The sequence below is a fragment of the Labrus bergylta genome, chromosome 15 (genome assembly GCF_963930695.1).
Source record: "Labrus bergylta chromosome 15, fLabBer1.1, whole genome shotgun sequence".
NCBI lineage: Eukaryota > Metazoa > Chordata > Actinopteri > Labriformes > Labridae > Labrus > Labrus bergylta.
In genome coordinates, this window is record NC_089209.1 from 16,744,305 (window position 1) to 16,759,593 (window position 15,289).

Consider the following 15,289-nt stretch of genomic DNA (forward strand, 5'->3'; position numbering starts at 1 on the left):
CACTTGAACATTACACCAAAAAAGATTTAAGTTTTTTCCTGAAACTTTGTTGAAATGTTTTTAGATCATATAAGACAACCTATTTATTGTATCTGTTCACTTATCAGGCCCTTATGATTTATCTGGTGAAGCAGGCTGTTCTTCTTTGAAAGTGAAATTGTGGCCTAACATTTTCTGACATATAGTAAAATAATATTATAATGATTTCGGTCATTTCAGCCATCCTTGTGAATGAATGTCCATTTTGATTTGTTGATGGGTGAAGCACAATACACCAACAATAACATATAGTCAACAAAATGCCTTTAGAACAAGTCAACATAGTCCTTTTATTGCAAATACTCATAGATGTGTCTGAGTGATTATGGATTGAATGTTGGTCATAACTTCAGTGTAAGGATGTGAGGACTTTTCTTCTCTATTTATTAGATGTTTACATTTTGGGATTTTTTCTGTCTTTAGAAGAAGCATCTACTCAGGATGGCCTACACCCTCGTCCAGGACCCGGTCTGGTCCAGCCCGAGGGTGATTCTCAGGAGGATCCCATCTGCAGCCGGATCTTCAGGAGGTTCATCCCCCTGGTCCCCGCCTGTAACTCCTCCCAGCTCTCCTTCTTCTCCTTCTGAGGTAAACACAATTTTTAAAAAAGTTTTACTTATAGTAAAATTACTGCTCCTTAAACACTTTAGGTTTAAGGAAAACCGTAATTTAAATGAATAATTATTGTAAAGTTGGTTATAACTTCAGTGTAAGGACGTGAGGACTTTTAATCTGAAATTGAAATTTTGGGTTGTTTTTGTCTCCAGTGCTTCACCTGGACTTACGTCCTCGTCTCTGACCCGGACTGCTCCAGCACGAGGGTGATTCTCAGGAGGATCCCGTCTGCAGCCGGATCTTCAGGAGGTTCATCACCCTGGTCCCCGCCTGTAACTCCTCTTAGTTCTCCTTCTTCTCCTGCTGAGGTAATTAATAATATATTTTCTATTAAATCAACAGTTTGTACGTATTAATATTTAATCTCAGTAATTTTTAAGTTCTTTCAAACCCATTTTATTTACTTAAAATAAAATCACTGCTCCTTAAAGACTTAAGGTTTAACGGAAAGTTTTTTTGTGCTTAATAGTTATTGTAATGTTGGTTATAGCTTCAGTGTAAGGATGTGGGGACTTTTAATCTGAAGTTTAAATTTTGGGTTGTTTTTGTCTCCAGTGCTTCACCTGGACTTCCGTCCTCGTCTCTGACCCAGACTGGTCCAGCCCCAGGCTCATCTTGAGGAGGGTCCCTGCAGCAGCCAGCTCTTCAGGATCGTCTCCACCCAGGTCTCCTCCTGTATCTCCTCCTGCATCTCCTCCTGTGTCTCCTCCTGGCTTTCCTTCTACCTCCCTTCTCCTTGACCTACAAGTGAGCTCCTCCTCGTGCCCCTCTTTCCCCTCCTCCTGTTTCTCCTCTCCCTGTTCTTCCCCAGCCAGGTCACAGAGGAGCCCAGTGAGAACCAGCCGCTGCCCCTCCCCCTGCCTTCCCCTGATGATGGCTGAGGAGGAGCAGTGGCCTGGTGTGGAGCCTGAGGAGCAGCAGAGGATCAGCCCCTGTTCCAGACCAGCGGAACCGAGCCAGCCTCCAGAAGATCTCCCCTCTTCTTCTTTCTTGATCTCCACAGGTCCTGAGCCGAGGTGGAAGAAGAATCTGAGGGCCCTCCTGACCTTCAGGAAGTGGCAGCGTGGCGGCGGGGCGGCTCCACGGGCGGAAGGAGAGCCTCCACGGAAGCGTCCTCACAAGAGATAAGCTATACCGTGATGTGTACATAATGATAAGATAGAGTAAGATAAGTTAAGTTTAGATAAGTTTAGTTAAGATAAGATAAGATATTTTACAGACTAACGTTGTGATGTGTTGTGATGTTGTTTTCACATAAAACAACATGTAGAATCTCTAATTAGCTCTTTTGGCAGCTAATGAATTAGCAAAGGGCACAGACTGTTTGGTCAGATAACTTGGTGTTTGTTAACATCTCACTCCTCTCCAGCTCACTCCTCCTCTCAAAATATGGTCACAGATGGAAAAACGTCTCTCATGTAGGTTCTTATGTAGCGCTCCTCCTCAGCTCCAGGCTCTCCTCAAAATATGGTCTCAGGTTTCAGGTAAAAAGGTCTAAAAAGGCAACAAATCAATATGTTTATTTTACAGTCTATGGTTATGACGTGTTTTGATGTGGTGTTATCACCTACTATAACAAGTAGAAACTCATTCTGGAAACTTGTTCTTTAAGCACATAATGAAATCGACAATCGGCACAGACTTTTGGTCTGATAACTCGGCGTTTGCTTCTTGCTCCTCACCAGCTCCTCCTCTCCTCCAAATATCGTCACAGATATAAAAATTAAAAACCCAGGATTTAAATCAGCTTCTTCACTTACTGTACATGTATCGTTGGCTTGTTGAGTGTTTGTAATGTATTCCTTCCAGCTCTTGTATGAGACTCAAGTTTGTTGTTGACTTATTCTGGTTAGAAGCTCCTTCACCAGCTGAATTCACAATAGGCTCCTACTGTCGGGTAACTTTATGGTAACATTTGTTGGTACTGTAACCTCTTGCTCCTCTTCAGCTCCTCCTCCCGTCTAAATATGGTAAACTCTGGCTCCTAAAAAATTCAACATGACAGCGGCAAAAATGCAAAACTTGAAGCTTTAAAAACATACAAAATACAATGTGATGTAATGATTTTTTTTATTTTAACAATATATATATTTATATATTTAAAAAGGCAACAAACCTATATATATATATATATATATATTATGTTGTTATTTTATGTCATGTGTTGTGCTGTGTTATGTGTATTTTCTGTTGTGTTGTGTTGTCATGGTTTGTGTTGTGCTATGCTGTGTTGTGTTGTCTTGTGTTGTGATGCGTTTTGTTGTGTTGTGATGGTTTGTGTATAGTGTGTGGCTGTGTTGTGTTCTGTTGCAATGTGTTGTCTAGTCTTGCGTTGTAATCGGATGTGTTGTGTTGTGTCATGTCACATTATGTGATATGATGTGATGTGATGTGATGTGATGATTGATGACGTCACATCATGTCAGGTTATGTCATATGATGTGAGCTAATGTTTTCATCAACATGAACTTTTGGTTCATTCAATGCCACAGCGTCTCTTTGATTAATTCACTCAGAAGACAGGTGAGAACTTAAAAGGTGAGTTTGAGTCCAACACAATTTTTTTGTTGTGCGTAGGATCCTTTTTGATTTGTTTTTTCTTCTTCCGTAACAGGAGCTGAAATCAAAAGAAGAGACAGGAAGCAGCACAGAGGAGACAGGACGCAGCATTGACGAGCTGAAGGATCAAAGACGCCCCAGCAGTGAGAGAGAGAGGGCCAGATACAAAGAAAGATGTGTGGTGTCAGAGATTACATGGAAGAGTAAGGTAAGAATAATTAGTAATGGTATCATGTTTCATAAATTTGTAGAGAATGTATGTTAGAAAACAGAGTAAAATCAAATACTCTATATTTACTTATTTGTCATTCTGTGGCAGCACATGTCACTATTTTTTATCAGATGTCACCTTGTTGTGTGCATAAACATTCAGGCTAAATACACACAAACTGTATAACTGCATTATAAACATATACATATATTACTGTAACATTTGCTTTTTTATCAATTTATTCATGTGTAACATTTGTACATTTGACGTATGTCCAATAAACCTTTTATATTGTTTGTTTGTTTCAGCTGAGACCTCAAAGCAAACAGACGACCCGACCACACACTCCGATTCAAGAGGAGACAGACGAGTTTGGAGACAACACAAGAGCTGTGGACAATGTTTTGCATGATTAGGCTGCAAGACAAATCTGAATAAACATTCATAATCTTTTCTGTCAACTAGTGGTATTTCTCTTTAATTTGATTGAGGGGTAATTTATATTACCCTAAAAGATCTCCTTTTTATGGAAAAAACAGGTTTACTCAAAGTTGTTTAATATCTCTGAATTCTTTTATTTTAAGTTTATGTTTTGCAGTTGTCATACTCCATATGCAGTATAGTCCTAGTTTTATTCCAACACACAAAGAATTGCATGTGTTAAAAAAAAAAAATCTGCAACTAATAACCCACAACATCCTCCACTAGAGGGAGCTACATGTTGAGCACTTTATATGAGCATATGCTTCCCACCCCTGCACGTTCAAGAACAATCTTTGCCTGATATCAGAATGAATCTACCTTGACCTTTAAAAAAAAAAAAAAAAAAAAAGTTTAACATCCTGTATGAAGTTTGGTAGGAGGATCCTCATCCTCTCTGACCTTAAGTTATTCATGTAGCAGCCGTTCCAGACCTTCAGTAATGCTCAGAGCTGAAACTGAAGATATTCAGGGTGCAGATCTCAGTGCCGTCTGCTCCTTCTGCTCTGCTGACCAAAACATGTGAGGAGACTGAGCAAAATCAGTTTACAATGCACCAAGAAGCCTCTCCTGCCTGGTCCTGCAGAGACGATGTAGAGGAGCAAAGTCAATTCAAATGAGAGATAATCATGTGGGCACTTATCAAACCACCTTTTCATAAAGAAGCTGTGTGTGTATGATGAAAAGTTTTTACCTGACACAAGGTTGCTTCACACATCAGGTTCCAAACTGTTAATGAACTGAAGACTCAGAGAGAAAGGTAGGCTATAATCTATCATTTTAGTACCAAGCCTAATGTCAGCGCCTTTCTAATTTCACGTGGAACTCAACCTCAGCCTACCATTCTCTGTAATTTAATGTTGAAGCCACATTTCCTTGGACTTTCATTTCCCCATCGTCTTCCGTTCTCGGTTATTGGATGTGTAGGCTACGCTTCCGCAAACGCTGCCATGAATTGTCACATGAGCAAGCCAAGCCACAAAAACAGTATCAGCAAAATAATTATCTCCTGTAAATAATACAATATTCCTGTTTCAGTCATAGAGCTGACTCTGCCCTTCAGCTGTGTCACTGTTTTTCCAAACCTTGGGGCGGGGTGGATGATATCAATCCTTAAAAAAATATTTTTAACAATAAAAAAAGCATTCATTTAAAATAAAGTGGCATTAATGTGACATCTGAAGTTGGTTTCCAAATAATAGTTTAGCCTCATGTCTAAATCTGAGCAGGTGACAAAAGCAATGCACTCAAAGAATATTGCTTATGTTGACGTTTGATAATGAAGAAAATGAGTTTGCTCACAATGTTGGAGCAGAACTTTATCAAGGACTTTGTGGGATTTTACCAACTGTGCCTGTCTGACATCTCTTGCACTCTTCTGTCAATAAGTGAGCTGTCATTTGCCTATAAAAGTTGTTGGAGTGGGACAAAAAACAATTTCTCCCCCCCGTTAAATGTAGCCGTGTAGATTTGGACATCAACTTTAGTTAGACAAATGTAAATAGATATAGAATTAAAATAGGCTATTATGGAGACTGACATATGTGGTAAGTACACACATTAACAAAGTAACACAAACACAATCTGTCAAAGCGGTTTTAATAGGCGTCACATGAAGGAAAAGGCTCCCACTATTAAAATCCTCAGTCATCCTATATGCAGGTGCTTGTAAAAACACGCTCACCTAATTCCCATCATCAAGTGCCGACATGAGTCAGTTGGTATTGAACACAGTGTCAAATGTTTGTTCACAAGTTCAGCATCAGTTCAGTAATTATTATCACAAAAACACAGGACTCAGATCTCAGCCCTGTCCTCGGAACACGGTTGTCAGTCTTATTTTGTTAGTCAAAGTGAATTCACACATGTTGATGAATGAGACTATAGTGAGGGGAACTATGCCAGCGTTAGTCTTCCTGTGGTTTACCTGAGCTCAGAGTGATGGCTGAATTAGACCGCTGCGCCTACACCTACCTGCCTGCCTATGTTGTAAAATGAATCTGCAGCGACAGGCTAGCTAGCATTCAGCACTACCTGTTAGATAAGATGATTTCATAGACATCTCCTATACCAAACGTTTCATTAATAAAAATACACCTGAATTCTCTTTATGTACAACAGGAAAAAACAGTTTCACCTGCATATTCAAGAATCATTTTAATATTATGTATAGATTTTCTGTAGTAGAAATATCACTATTTTCTGAAATGAGGATCTTTGAACTAATGTAATGATAATTTCACCCATAAATCATTGAAGTACAATATTTACATATAATACAGAGCCCATTTAATTTGAAACAATATTAAAATAAATGTTTAATAGATACAAAGGTTTTTCTTCTTAAATTCTATTTATATTTCAACCTTGTCAAGGAGTCCTTACACACTCCAAAAATGTAAAGCCATTCTCCTCTAACAAACTATTAAGTGCAAACAATTTTTTTTCCATATAAAAAACTATAATGATTGCAGCATCCAGCGTCGAGACAGAGGGCAATAACAAGCCGATCCCTCCCCTCCCCCCACAAGTGCTTCTGCAACCTGTCCCCAAAATATTTTGCTTGGTTTCCACCATCATGAATTCCAAAAATGGGAAAAGATTGAAGAAAACAAAAAAAAATCTGTGCAAATTCACTTTAAAGTGTGATACCTCTGATTCTAATACATGTGAGGGGAAGGGGAAGGGGGGTGAGGAGCCCCAGTCTTTGTTGAACTCATGTTAAAGACTGGGGCTGCACAAGGAATCACCTTGGTAGTGACAAATTAAAGACTTGGCATCAGGGGTGTGCTGCTGCTCCAAAACAATCTTTTTTCCCTTTATCTGGTATACGTTTTGAAGAAACAGAATATGGGAAACATGTCAGAATTAAAACCTTTAAAAAGGTTAGGTGGAGGCATCAACACACTGCTTACTGCATGTCTAGTCTTATACGATCTACAGGCACAAAGGATTGGGTTCTAGAGTTTGTTATTTTCAGACTAGACGCCACTTGATATGACCACAGATGGAACACCGAGCCAGTCAACCCCTATTATAAACCTGGACGATTTAAAGCTTGCTCTCTTACTTCCAACAGAAAAAAAGGGGGTTCAACTTCTAACCCTGGCTTGGCCAACATCTCTTATCTAATCATGAGCAGTAAGACAAAGAGAGCGTCTGGGTGCTCGTAGTGACGAGAATGAAGGTGACACTGGAGGTCATGTGGTGTGTGACAGTGTGTGAAGAAGCGCTGCAGGGCCATGGCCTTGGTCATCCCCGTCTCTGTTGCATGGAGCTGTCATTAGCAGCACCTGCACTGGGGCTATACTACTGTTCCACTGGGGGAGTTGGCGGGGTTGTTTTGAGATGATAGCAATCCCTGTGGAGAAACAGATAACACACATTGATAACAAACAACAGTGTTACGTAAATATATTCAAAGAGGAAGAATAGTGAGGCCATGAGGTTTACTGTCGGAGAAGATGTGCTATTAACCATCAAAATGCTGAGGGTTTGGTTCAAATCTGGCGTGAAATAACCAAACCTTTGGCTGCACACAGTGGTGTTTACAGCTTCTGAATGCAGAGAGAAAATGGCTGTACGCAAGACAATGGAAGTTAAGAGGTGTCACATGACAGTATCCTCGAGAGGCCTGTCACTCACCACTTTCCCGGGCCTAGCCCATGTGCAAACGAAACCCTCCTGACAGGCTGTTACCAGACAGTCCTCAAGGAAGATTAACACAGTGAGTCTCTCGTGAGCGATCTTCTTGCACACCAGCGGCTCCAGCAGCGGCACGTCTTCCATCCGTGGGCACAGCATTGTGCCCAGAGTCTTTGCCACTTCTGCTTTCGCCGTTCGAGACGAGCTGAGCTGGTTGAGCTTGTCGCTGCTCTTGCTGCTGATGTGCCCCATGCTGTGGTTCCGCTTGTGGTCCTTCTCGTGGCGCTCCTTACGTGAGTCATGTAGCGACAGAGTGGCAAACTTGCTGACACCCGTAGCGATGAAAGCACTGTCGATGATGCTGTTGCCCTTGGTGCTGCCGCTGCTGTTGGTGCTGCTGCCTGTGTGGCTGTTGGGCGTGCTGCCACCTGGTGGGTTGGTGGCCTGGGGCAAGCTGTTGGACCGAGGAAGAGTGCCAGGGAGGGAGTTAGCAGGGTTAGCACTTGTACTGCTATTGCTCACAATGTCTTTACCATTGGTGCCACTGGGATTAGTAGTGGATATAGTAGTCGTAGTAGTAGTAGTTTGTCCAGTGGTTGGGGGGCTTGTGGCGTTCATTACATTAGTGTGAGTCCTTGTGCGGGACAAAGGGAGGTGAGGGAAGAGAATGTCTTCCGTAAGGTCCCACAGACACAGCTGGGTGTCCTGACCCACTGAGCCAAACCTGTATGTTACACTAACAGGTCGACTGTCAGTAGAGTTCCTCTTAGAAAGACGAGAGTGAGCGCTGTTAGCTCTGTCTCTGCCTGCACCAAAGTGAATCTGCTCATGGAATTCCTCATCACTGCCACTGAACTCAGCAGGGGGGTCACCATCCTCCACGCTGGTGGTGCAGTGGTCAAATGCCACCACACTCACCCATGACTTGTGACCGTGCCCTCGTGCAATTACCCTACAGTCTGAAAACGACCACACCGTCACCAGGTCATCCTCCCCTCCCGCCACAATGTATCGTCCGTCTGGGCTCCAGCAGACACACAGTAAGCCACCAAAGTAGCTCTTCATAGTCCCGTGGAGCTCTGCGGCGTCAAAGCCAAACACACGCAGGAAGCCATCCTGGCTCGCACAAGCCAGAAACTTCCCGTCAGGGGAAAAGGCAAACTCATTGAGCGCTCCTTCGCCAACAGTCCAGCGCAGGAGCGGGTTGCGGGCTGACTTGCTCTTGCATGTATGCACAGCATAGTTTTCACCCTGCTTCAGGAGCTGGTAGTGTGGCGCCGTGGTGCCACAGGTGTTTTCCACATTGTACAAGTACATGCTGCCGCTTGAGTGGGCCACCAAAAACAAGCTTTCTGAACCAGGAACCCATCGCACACACGTTACTCGTGACTTGTCGATAAGTCTCTGAGGAAGTAGGACAGAGAAAAAGGGAAAAAAAAGATCAGTCAGCTATGTATTTCATTATTTAATTGTGGAAAACTGAAACAAAATGTACATATGGTTTGAGTTATCTATGTATCCTTAAGCTGGCCCAACGAACTGATTGGTACCCACCTCTTCATTGAAGAGTTTGCTGGTTTCCTTCTTGATCGGGTCTATGAGCTGCACCTGACCTGCTGAGAAGCCCACGAGCAGGGAGACGCTCTCTGCTGTAGCTGTGAGGGGGTTGAAGTCATGACATGTGGGCTGCGTTCCTTTGTATATCCTCTTGTCTATGGGCTTACTAAGATCGGCAGCCTATGGGGAAAAAAAAGAGGTTTATTTAAAAAAAAAAACTTGTTTAGTTGTTGACTCTGCTAAGAAAAGACAAAACTATGAGTTTGACAGACATTAACCTCGCAACTACTTAAGGAAGAATGAGCACCAGCATTATACCAAAAGAAAACTGTTTGGCGACACACCTCTAACCCCTCTCCACTCGCGTTGCACAAGGAGTTATCAATTAGAATGCAGCATTATTAAGCACCATTAAGCGCAAGCAGCAGATAAAATATTCCATGGCTCGAGCTGCAATAGCCTGTGTCTTGCACTGTTGTGTTAGCGTGCTTATGTTAGCACACTTTGGTTAACTCATAACTTCATATTAATAAATAAATAAACACGGAACGGTTCGTGATTTAAAGAAAATTACGTGACATCGAAATAAGCAGTGAGTAGGCTATTCTTCTTTTTTCTAGTTCTTGATTAAACAAGCTTTATACGCAAGGCCGTCCCATCCATGTAAACATGTAAACACGGCATGACAACAACAGTACAGCAGGCGCGAATCACGCTTCTCACTCATTGCAGACTGCCATGACTCAGAGAGACATTCACACAGGATATACTTAATTTCAGCTGTATCTGTGGGTAAAATCTTGCACATTCCTCCTTCAATGTTTTCAAAGACCGGCCATTACTGATATTATTATACTGTAGGTTAACTGTTTACTCTGTCCTCCAGTGAGTTATGCAACACAATGCAACTTATTTTGAACAAAACAAATCAGTGATGTTTTAATAAAATTTAAATATAGTGTTAATATTCTGTTTTTCCCTCATTGTATGTAACTCAATGTTTAACCTTAGACCTTTAGTTGAATGACGATAGTCAGTATTTCTTGCCAAACAATTGGTGATAACTGACTCTATTAATCCCTGACTAAAAGTCTATATTATTATTTCATGAGAAAAGAAACAATACAGTGACTTACACCTTTGGTAGGTGTTTACAAAACACCCAGATAGACCCAATGACCAGAGCTAATGCTAACTTAGCAGGAATCAATCTGGCATTGATTAGGTTTACAATTAATGGAATATTGTCAGTCAGTTTCAGCTACTAAGCCTTGTGATTGGCTGAGTGGTAATGATGAAATACAAAAAGAAAAACTAAGCATACACTGAGTATTTACACAAGTTACATGTAAACAGAATAAATTAATCCAAACTAAATAATGAACTGTAATTAAACAAGCAGTTGGATAAACCTAAACTCCCTTTTTATTTAGAAAGTGCTTTTAAAAATCTGAGTAGAGCTGACTGTATTATGAAAAGCTGCATCATTTCAATATTAGTATTTGTTACTCAACCAATAGTGAAGCCTGTTCGAGGGTTAAGCACATACTCATAGAACTGGAGTTACATCCAGTAACCAAACACAGCCCTCTGTCAACCCATGGGTGACATCACTCAGGCTTCGTCCATTATTATTTAGAGTCGATGGCTGCCTGACACAAGTTGTTGGTGTGATTATTCAGAAACACATATTAGTTGTGCTCCAAATGGATGCATGCAAACTGTTTCCTGAGTTAAGAAAACCACTTTGGACTCTTTTGAGGACACGTTTGTTTATGCGCTGTAACATGAGGCACAAAGCGGAAGCACAAGAATGACAGACTGACGGTGACATACAACTATAAAAGCACTTTCAAAATGACCACAAGCCACAAAACTAACCCGGATTGGAGCTGATCAAGGTGACAGCGAAAAAAACAGTTCAACATTGGATGGCTTTAGTAAGTGCAGGGACAAAACAAGGTGCAAGGTAGGCACATCAAAAGAAAAACTTTGACAAGGGCGGGATCAAAAATCCACCTGAAAGCAATAAGCAAAAGAGAATCGAGCAACAAAGCACAATTCCATCTCACAGATCTTCTTCAGGCGTTGATAAGTAAGGGCAGCACAACCAAAGCCATTTGCTTCCCTGAAACTTTTCAGCTCAGGTGATGAATATTAAAATCATTTTACCTTTATTTATTCTTGAGAAATCATTAAGGGCAAGCCCTCATTTACAATGACATCGAGAGTACAATTAAAACGAATAAAAGACAAAAAACAACAAAGACAAAATACATAGATTATAAAACCAGAAGAATAAGCAGTAAGCAGGTAACTACAGTTAATAACATTTGCACTCTTGAGTACAGTGAGCTGTGATCAAGTTTTTAAATTGACCCATGGTAACCATTGTATTGAGTTTTAATGTGTTTTGTATTGTGTTCCAGGTGCGTGCAGCACAATAGGTGAAGGATGTTTTCCCAAAGTTCGTTTTTACATGTGGAACCGTTAACATTAGCCAGTCACTTGATCGAGTCTGATACTGATTATCAGCCCAGATGAATAAAGAAGTGATGTATGCTGGTAGATTACCCGCAAGTGATTTATAAATAAATAGCAGCCAATGCCGTTCACGTCTAACTGTTAGTGAAGGCCAACCAACTTTATCGTACAGGATGCAATGATGGGTGGAATATTTGTCACCAGTGATGAATCTGAGGGCGGAGTGATAAACTGTGTGTAATGATTTTAGGGTGGAGGCAGAAGCATGTCTATAAATGACATCCCTGTAGTACAGAACAGATAGGAAGATGGCTTCAATTATTTGCTTTCTACTCGCTAAGGGGAAGTTCACTTTGTTTCTGTAGAAGTATCCAATTTTCTGTTGTAGTTTAGTGGATAATGTATAAATGTGAAATTTAAATGAAGGATGGCTGTACAACTTTACATTATGTTGCAACCAGCTCTGCTGCCATTCACTGCAATGGACTCATTAGCTGACAGCAGTGTCAGAAGTCTTGCGTAAGAGATGCTCTTGGTGTGCTGATTTTTTTAGGATGAATGGCTGCACGCTGACTTTCTATGTCTGTTTGGAAACCTAATGTTTTCACATCACAGAAGAAACGTGTGACACTTTGGAAAATTCTGCCATATTGTTAATGGAAACGTTCATCAAAATATACCATATGTTTTCATCATAAACTTGAATTTATGTGTAATAAAAACAACATTGGAATAACGTTGATGCTGCTTTTAAGAGCTGGAATTAGCGATACCGATCCAAAAATACTATTTAGCCTGCCTTTGAGTATATTAAGTATTCAGGGAGAAAATCTATTCTTACAACAGTGATAAACATCACTGAAGACCCCTCACAAAACCCGGACACACACTGTTGAAAGTCCTCCTCTCCAGGAAGCGGACAGTTCACTGTACGCCAAAACATTCAGACACAAGAACAGTTTCCTCTTCGGGCTGTTCATCTGATGAATACTTAACAGTCACTGAGTGTCAGAACTGTCACTGTGCAATAACCCCTGGAACAAAACACCCACAGTGAATTTAAATATGACAATTCAACCAAATATTGCAAATATTGTTATCCTCCTTCTCTGATATCAATCTATTCAAACAGCCCCAATGTAAATACTGTAAAAACATCTACCTTGTGTAAATTCACCCATCTGTTACCTATTTACATAATTTATCATGTTTGTTTTAGCATCTTTTGCTCTAATCACTAACAACACTGTTTTCTCATGCAAGCATGTACATACAGTTTTGTGTTTGTTTATGTTTACTATTCAATGTTATACTTTTGTTCATAGAGAGCACAGTCCATCCAAGTCAAATTCTTTGTCGGCGTAAGCACACCTAGCCAATAAAGATGATGTTTACTACGCTGTCAAATACTGAGAGGCAAATCGGTGAGATCCCCTGAATTGGAGAAACAGAGGCACAGTTCTCACTGGTAGGCTTGGCGTCTCTTGTTAGTCTGTTTATCCTGTAGTTTCTTCAGGGACAACCACATCACCAGCGTGATCACCACAGTCACAGTCACCATCTCTGCTAAACAAGACCAAACATGGCTTGCTGCAGTGACATCATCACTGTGTGCAAACCAAACAGTGGGTCTCATTGCATCACATCCAGACCCTGATAGTGGAGGGCACACACATCTTTACATCACGAATAATCAATGTGTTGGGAGCACTCCCGCAGCTTTTAATGTGAAACACTGGAACAACAACTCTGCTGGAGAACACTGTTGACAACTTCCTACTAATGCAGCGTTATGACTACAGAGTGTAAAGACTTGGGATAAACACACCAGTCATGAAGCATGACATGAGAACCCTATTACACTAAAAAAAAAAAAAAAATCACACGTAACAGCTACTCACAAATTGAGAATTCAAACAGTGGTTGGACTCAGAAGTGCCCACTGAAGAGCTACAAAAACAAACTGTGGCGACGTTAGCTGAGAATGCTAATTAGCTCATAACTTAGCCAGGTCCGCTACATGGCCTTGTCTTGACAATCTGCGCACTTCAATGACAGAGGCTGAGAGAGTTGACAGCTAGGTTGAAACATGTTTGAAGACGCCAAACCAATGGGCAGCTCCTGGACAGCGCGGGCTTCGTCTCTGCATTCAATATTGTTTACCTTTCTGACGCCTTTGTAGATATAAAAGTAGAGTTCCCGGCCCACATTGAAACAGATCCTGTCGCAGTTGCCGGACTGGTCGTTCACGTTGACGAAGGAGACCTTGACGGGATTCGAGCCCTGCGAGTTGAAAGGCACCCTGTTCGGGCGGCTGTATTCGGAGTGAGTGAGGAGTTTATAGACGCCTTCTCGGGTGGTGAATTGAGTTTTAATTTCGTTCATCTCCTTCCCTCCTCCCTCCGCCGCCATCTTGGAAATTGGCGTTCATCCTTGTCCGGGCCCCGGATGTTACCAACAGCGCATGCGTTGGACCCTTGGAGTCTAGAAGCCATGCGTGCAAAATTATAAAGTCATGTGAGACTTAACCAAGTAGAAGATAAACACTGAGTATTATTGTTATAGAACCAAGGTTTACAAAACCCGATACTAATAGCATAATATCGATTAATGGATACGGAAGCTAGACCAACTGTGACATTTTAATGCTCACTGATTACTATAGAAATATGTAATAAGACAGAGAATGTATAGGCCTATTGAAAACTTTTACCAGAATGTAATAGACGAAAGGGTAATTTTTAAGTCATAGTTTACAACAACACCATAAATAACATCCTTACTTATTATAAGGCAAGCAATGTGTTTGTTGGATAATGTGTCTATATTTTGATGGAGCTGTTTAAGGCTCCCCAGAAAAGCAGCAGATAACCTATTAGAATACAATTCGCATATATCTATATATATATGGCTCCTCCTTAAAGTGATTGCAACAGATCTCCATATTTCTCAGTTATGTGACACCCCACTTCTCGTAGTGTCTGCTATTACCTAGAAACATTTCAATTACATAACAGAGCTGTAGCAAGTGTGGTACAGTGCCATCCTCTGGTCAGCTGAAGTAAAGCCCACAATGGACCAGAGAATCCCAGCATTCTCTTCTAACACATGGTTTTATTAATTTTCTAGTCCCACATTTGGAAATAAAACCTTGAAGTATATTAAACGTTTTATTGATACAACTTGCGTTTGAAAATATCATTCAAATTGATTATTGTATAATAACAATTCCCTGTGCAACATTAGCACACATTTGTCAATTTTGTGGAAGAGTTTATTCTGTCAAATTCAGACAACTTCATAGACGTGTTTTGTGTGATACAGAAATAATACAAGAACAGAAATTTTACAAATGAGGACATTGAAAGTTGTTCATTACTGATTGTGTTTCTACATTTTAAAGTCTATTTTTATAATATATATTGGCCTATGTCAGGTCTAAAGTATTGAGCTTGGGAATCCAAAACTCCATTAAAGATGTTTTTTGTTATCATACAGGAGCCTGCTCTTTATCCCAACAAATAAACCTTCAGACAAGACCAAAAGATGTGAATGATTCATTTAGACAGTTTCAGTTTGGGGCCCTTTGACTTTTTTTGTTGTTGCCCAAACTGTTGAAATTGTTATAAAAGTTCTACTTTATATGTAGCCTATAACATGTTTTTTTTTTTTAATAAAGCAATTACAGTTTTTCTTATA

At 40.7% G+C, this 15,289-nt stretch overlaps 1 protein-coding gene and 1 long non-coding RNA gene across 2 annotated transcripts; both read right to left on the reverse strand.

The window, feature by feature from the left end:
• Nucleotides 1-300: 300 nt before the first annotated feature.
• LOC136182715 (uncharacterized) lies at nt 301-3,039 on the reverse strand. Its single transcript, XR_010668756.1, has 3 exons — nt 1,218-3,039; nt 815-957; nt 301-622 (listed from the first exon to the last, which is right to left on the reverse strand). It is a non-coding gene; the product is annotated as an uncharacterized lncRNA (long non-coding RNA).
• Nucleotides 3,040-5,486: 2,447 nt separating this feature from the next.
• On the reverse strand, nt 5,487-14,043 carry LOC109982948 (WD repeat-containing protein 20). The gene is made up of 4 exons (XM_020632429.3): nt 13,754-14,043; nt 9,104-9,286; nt 7,550-8,953; nt 5,487-7,265 (listed from the first exon to the last, which is right to left on the reverse strand). Exons 1-4 carry the CDS (start codon nt 14,000-14,002, stop codon nt 7,209-7,211), a joined length of 1,893 nt encoding a protein of 630 aa, XP_020488085.1. The 5' UTR covers nt 14,003-14,043; the 3' UTR covers nt 5,487-7,208.
• Between the last annotated feature and the right edge of the window lie 1,246 nt (nt 14,044-15,289).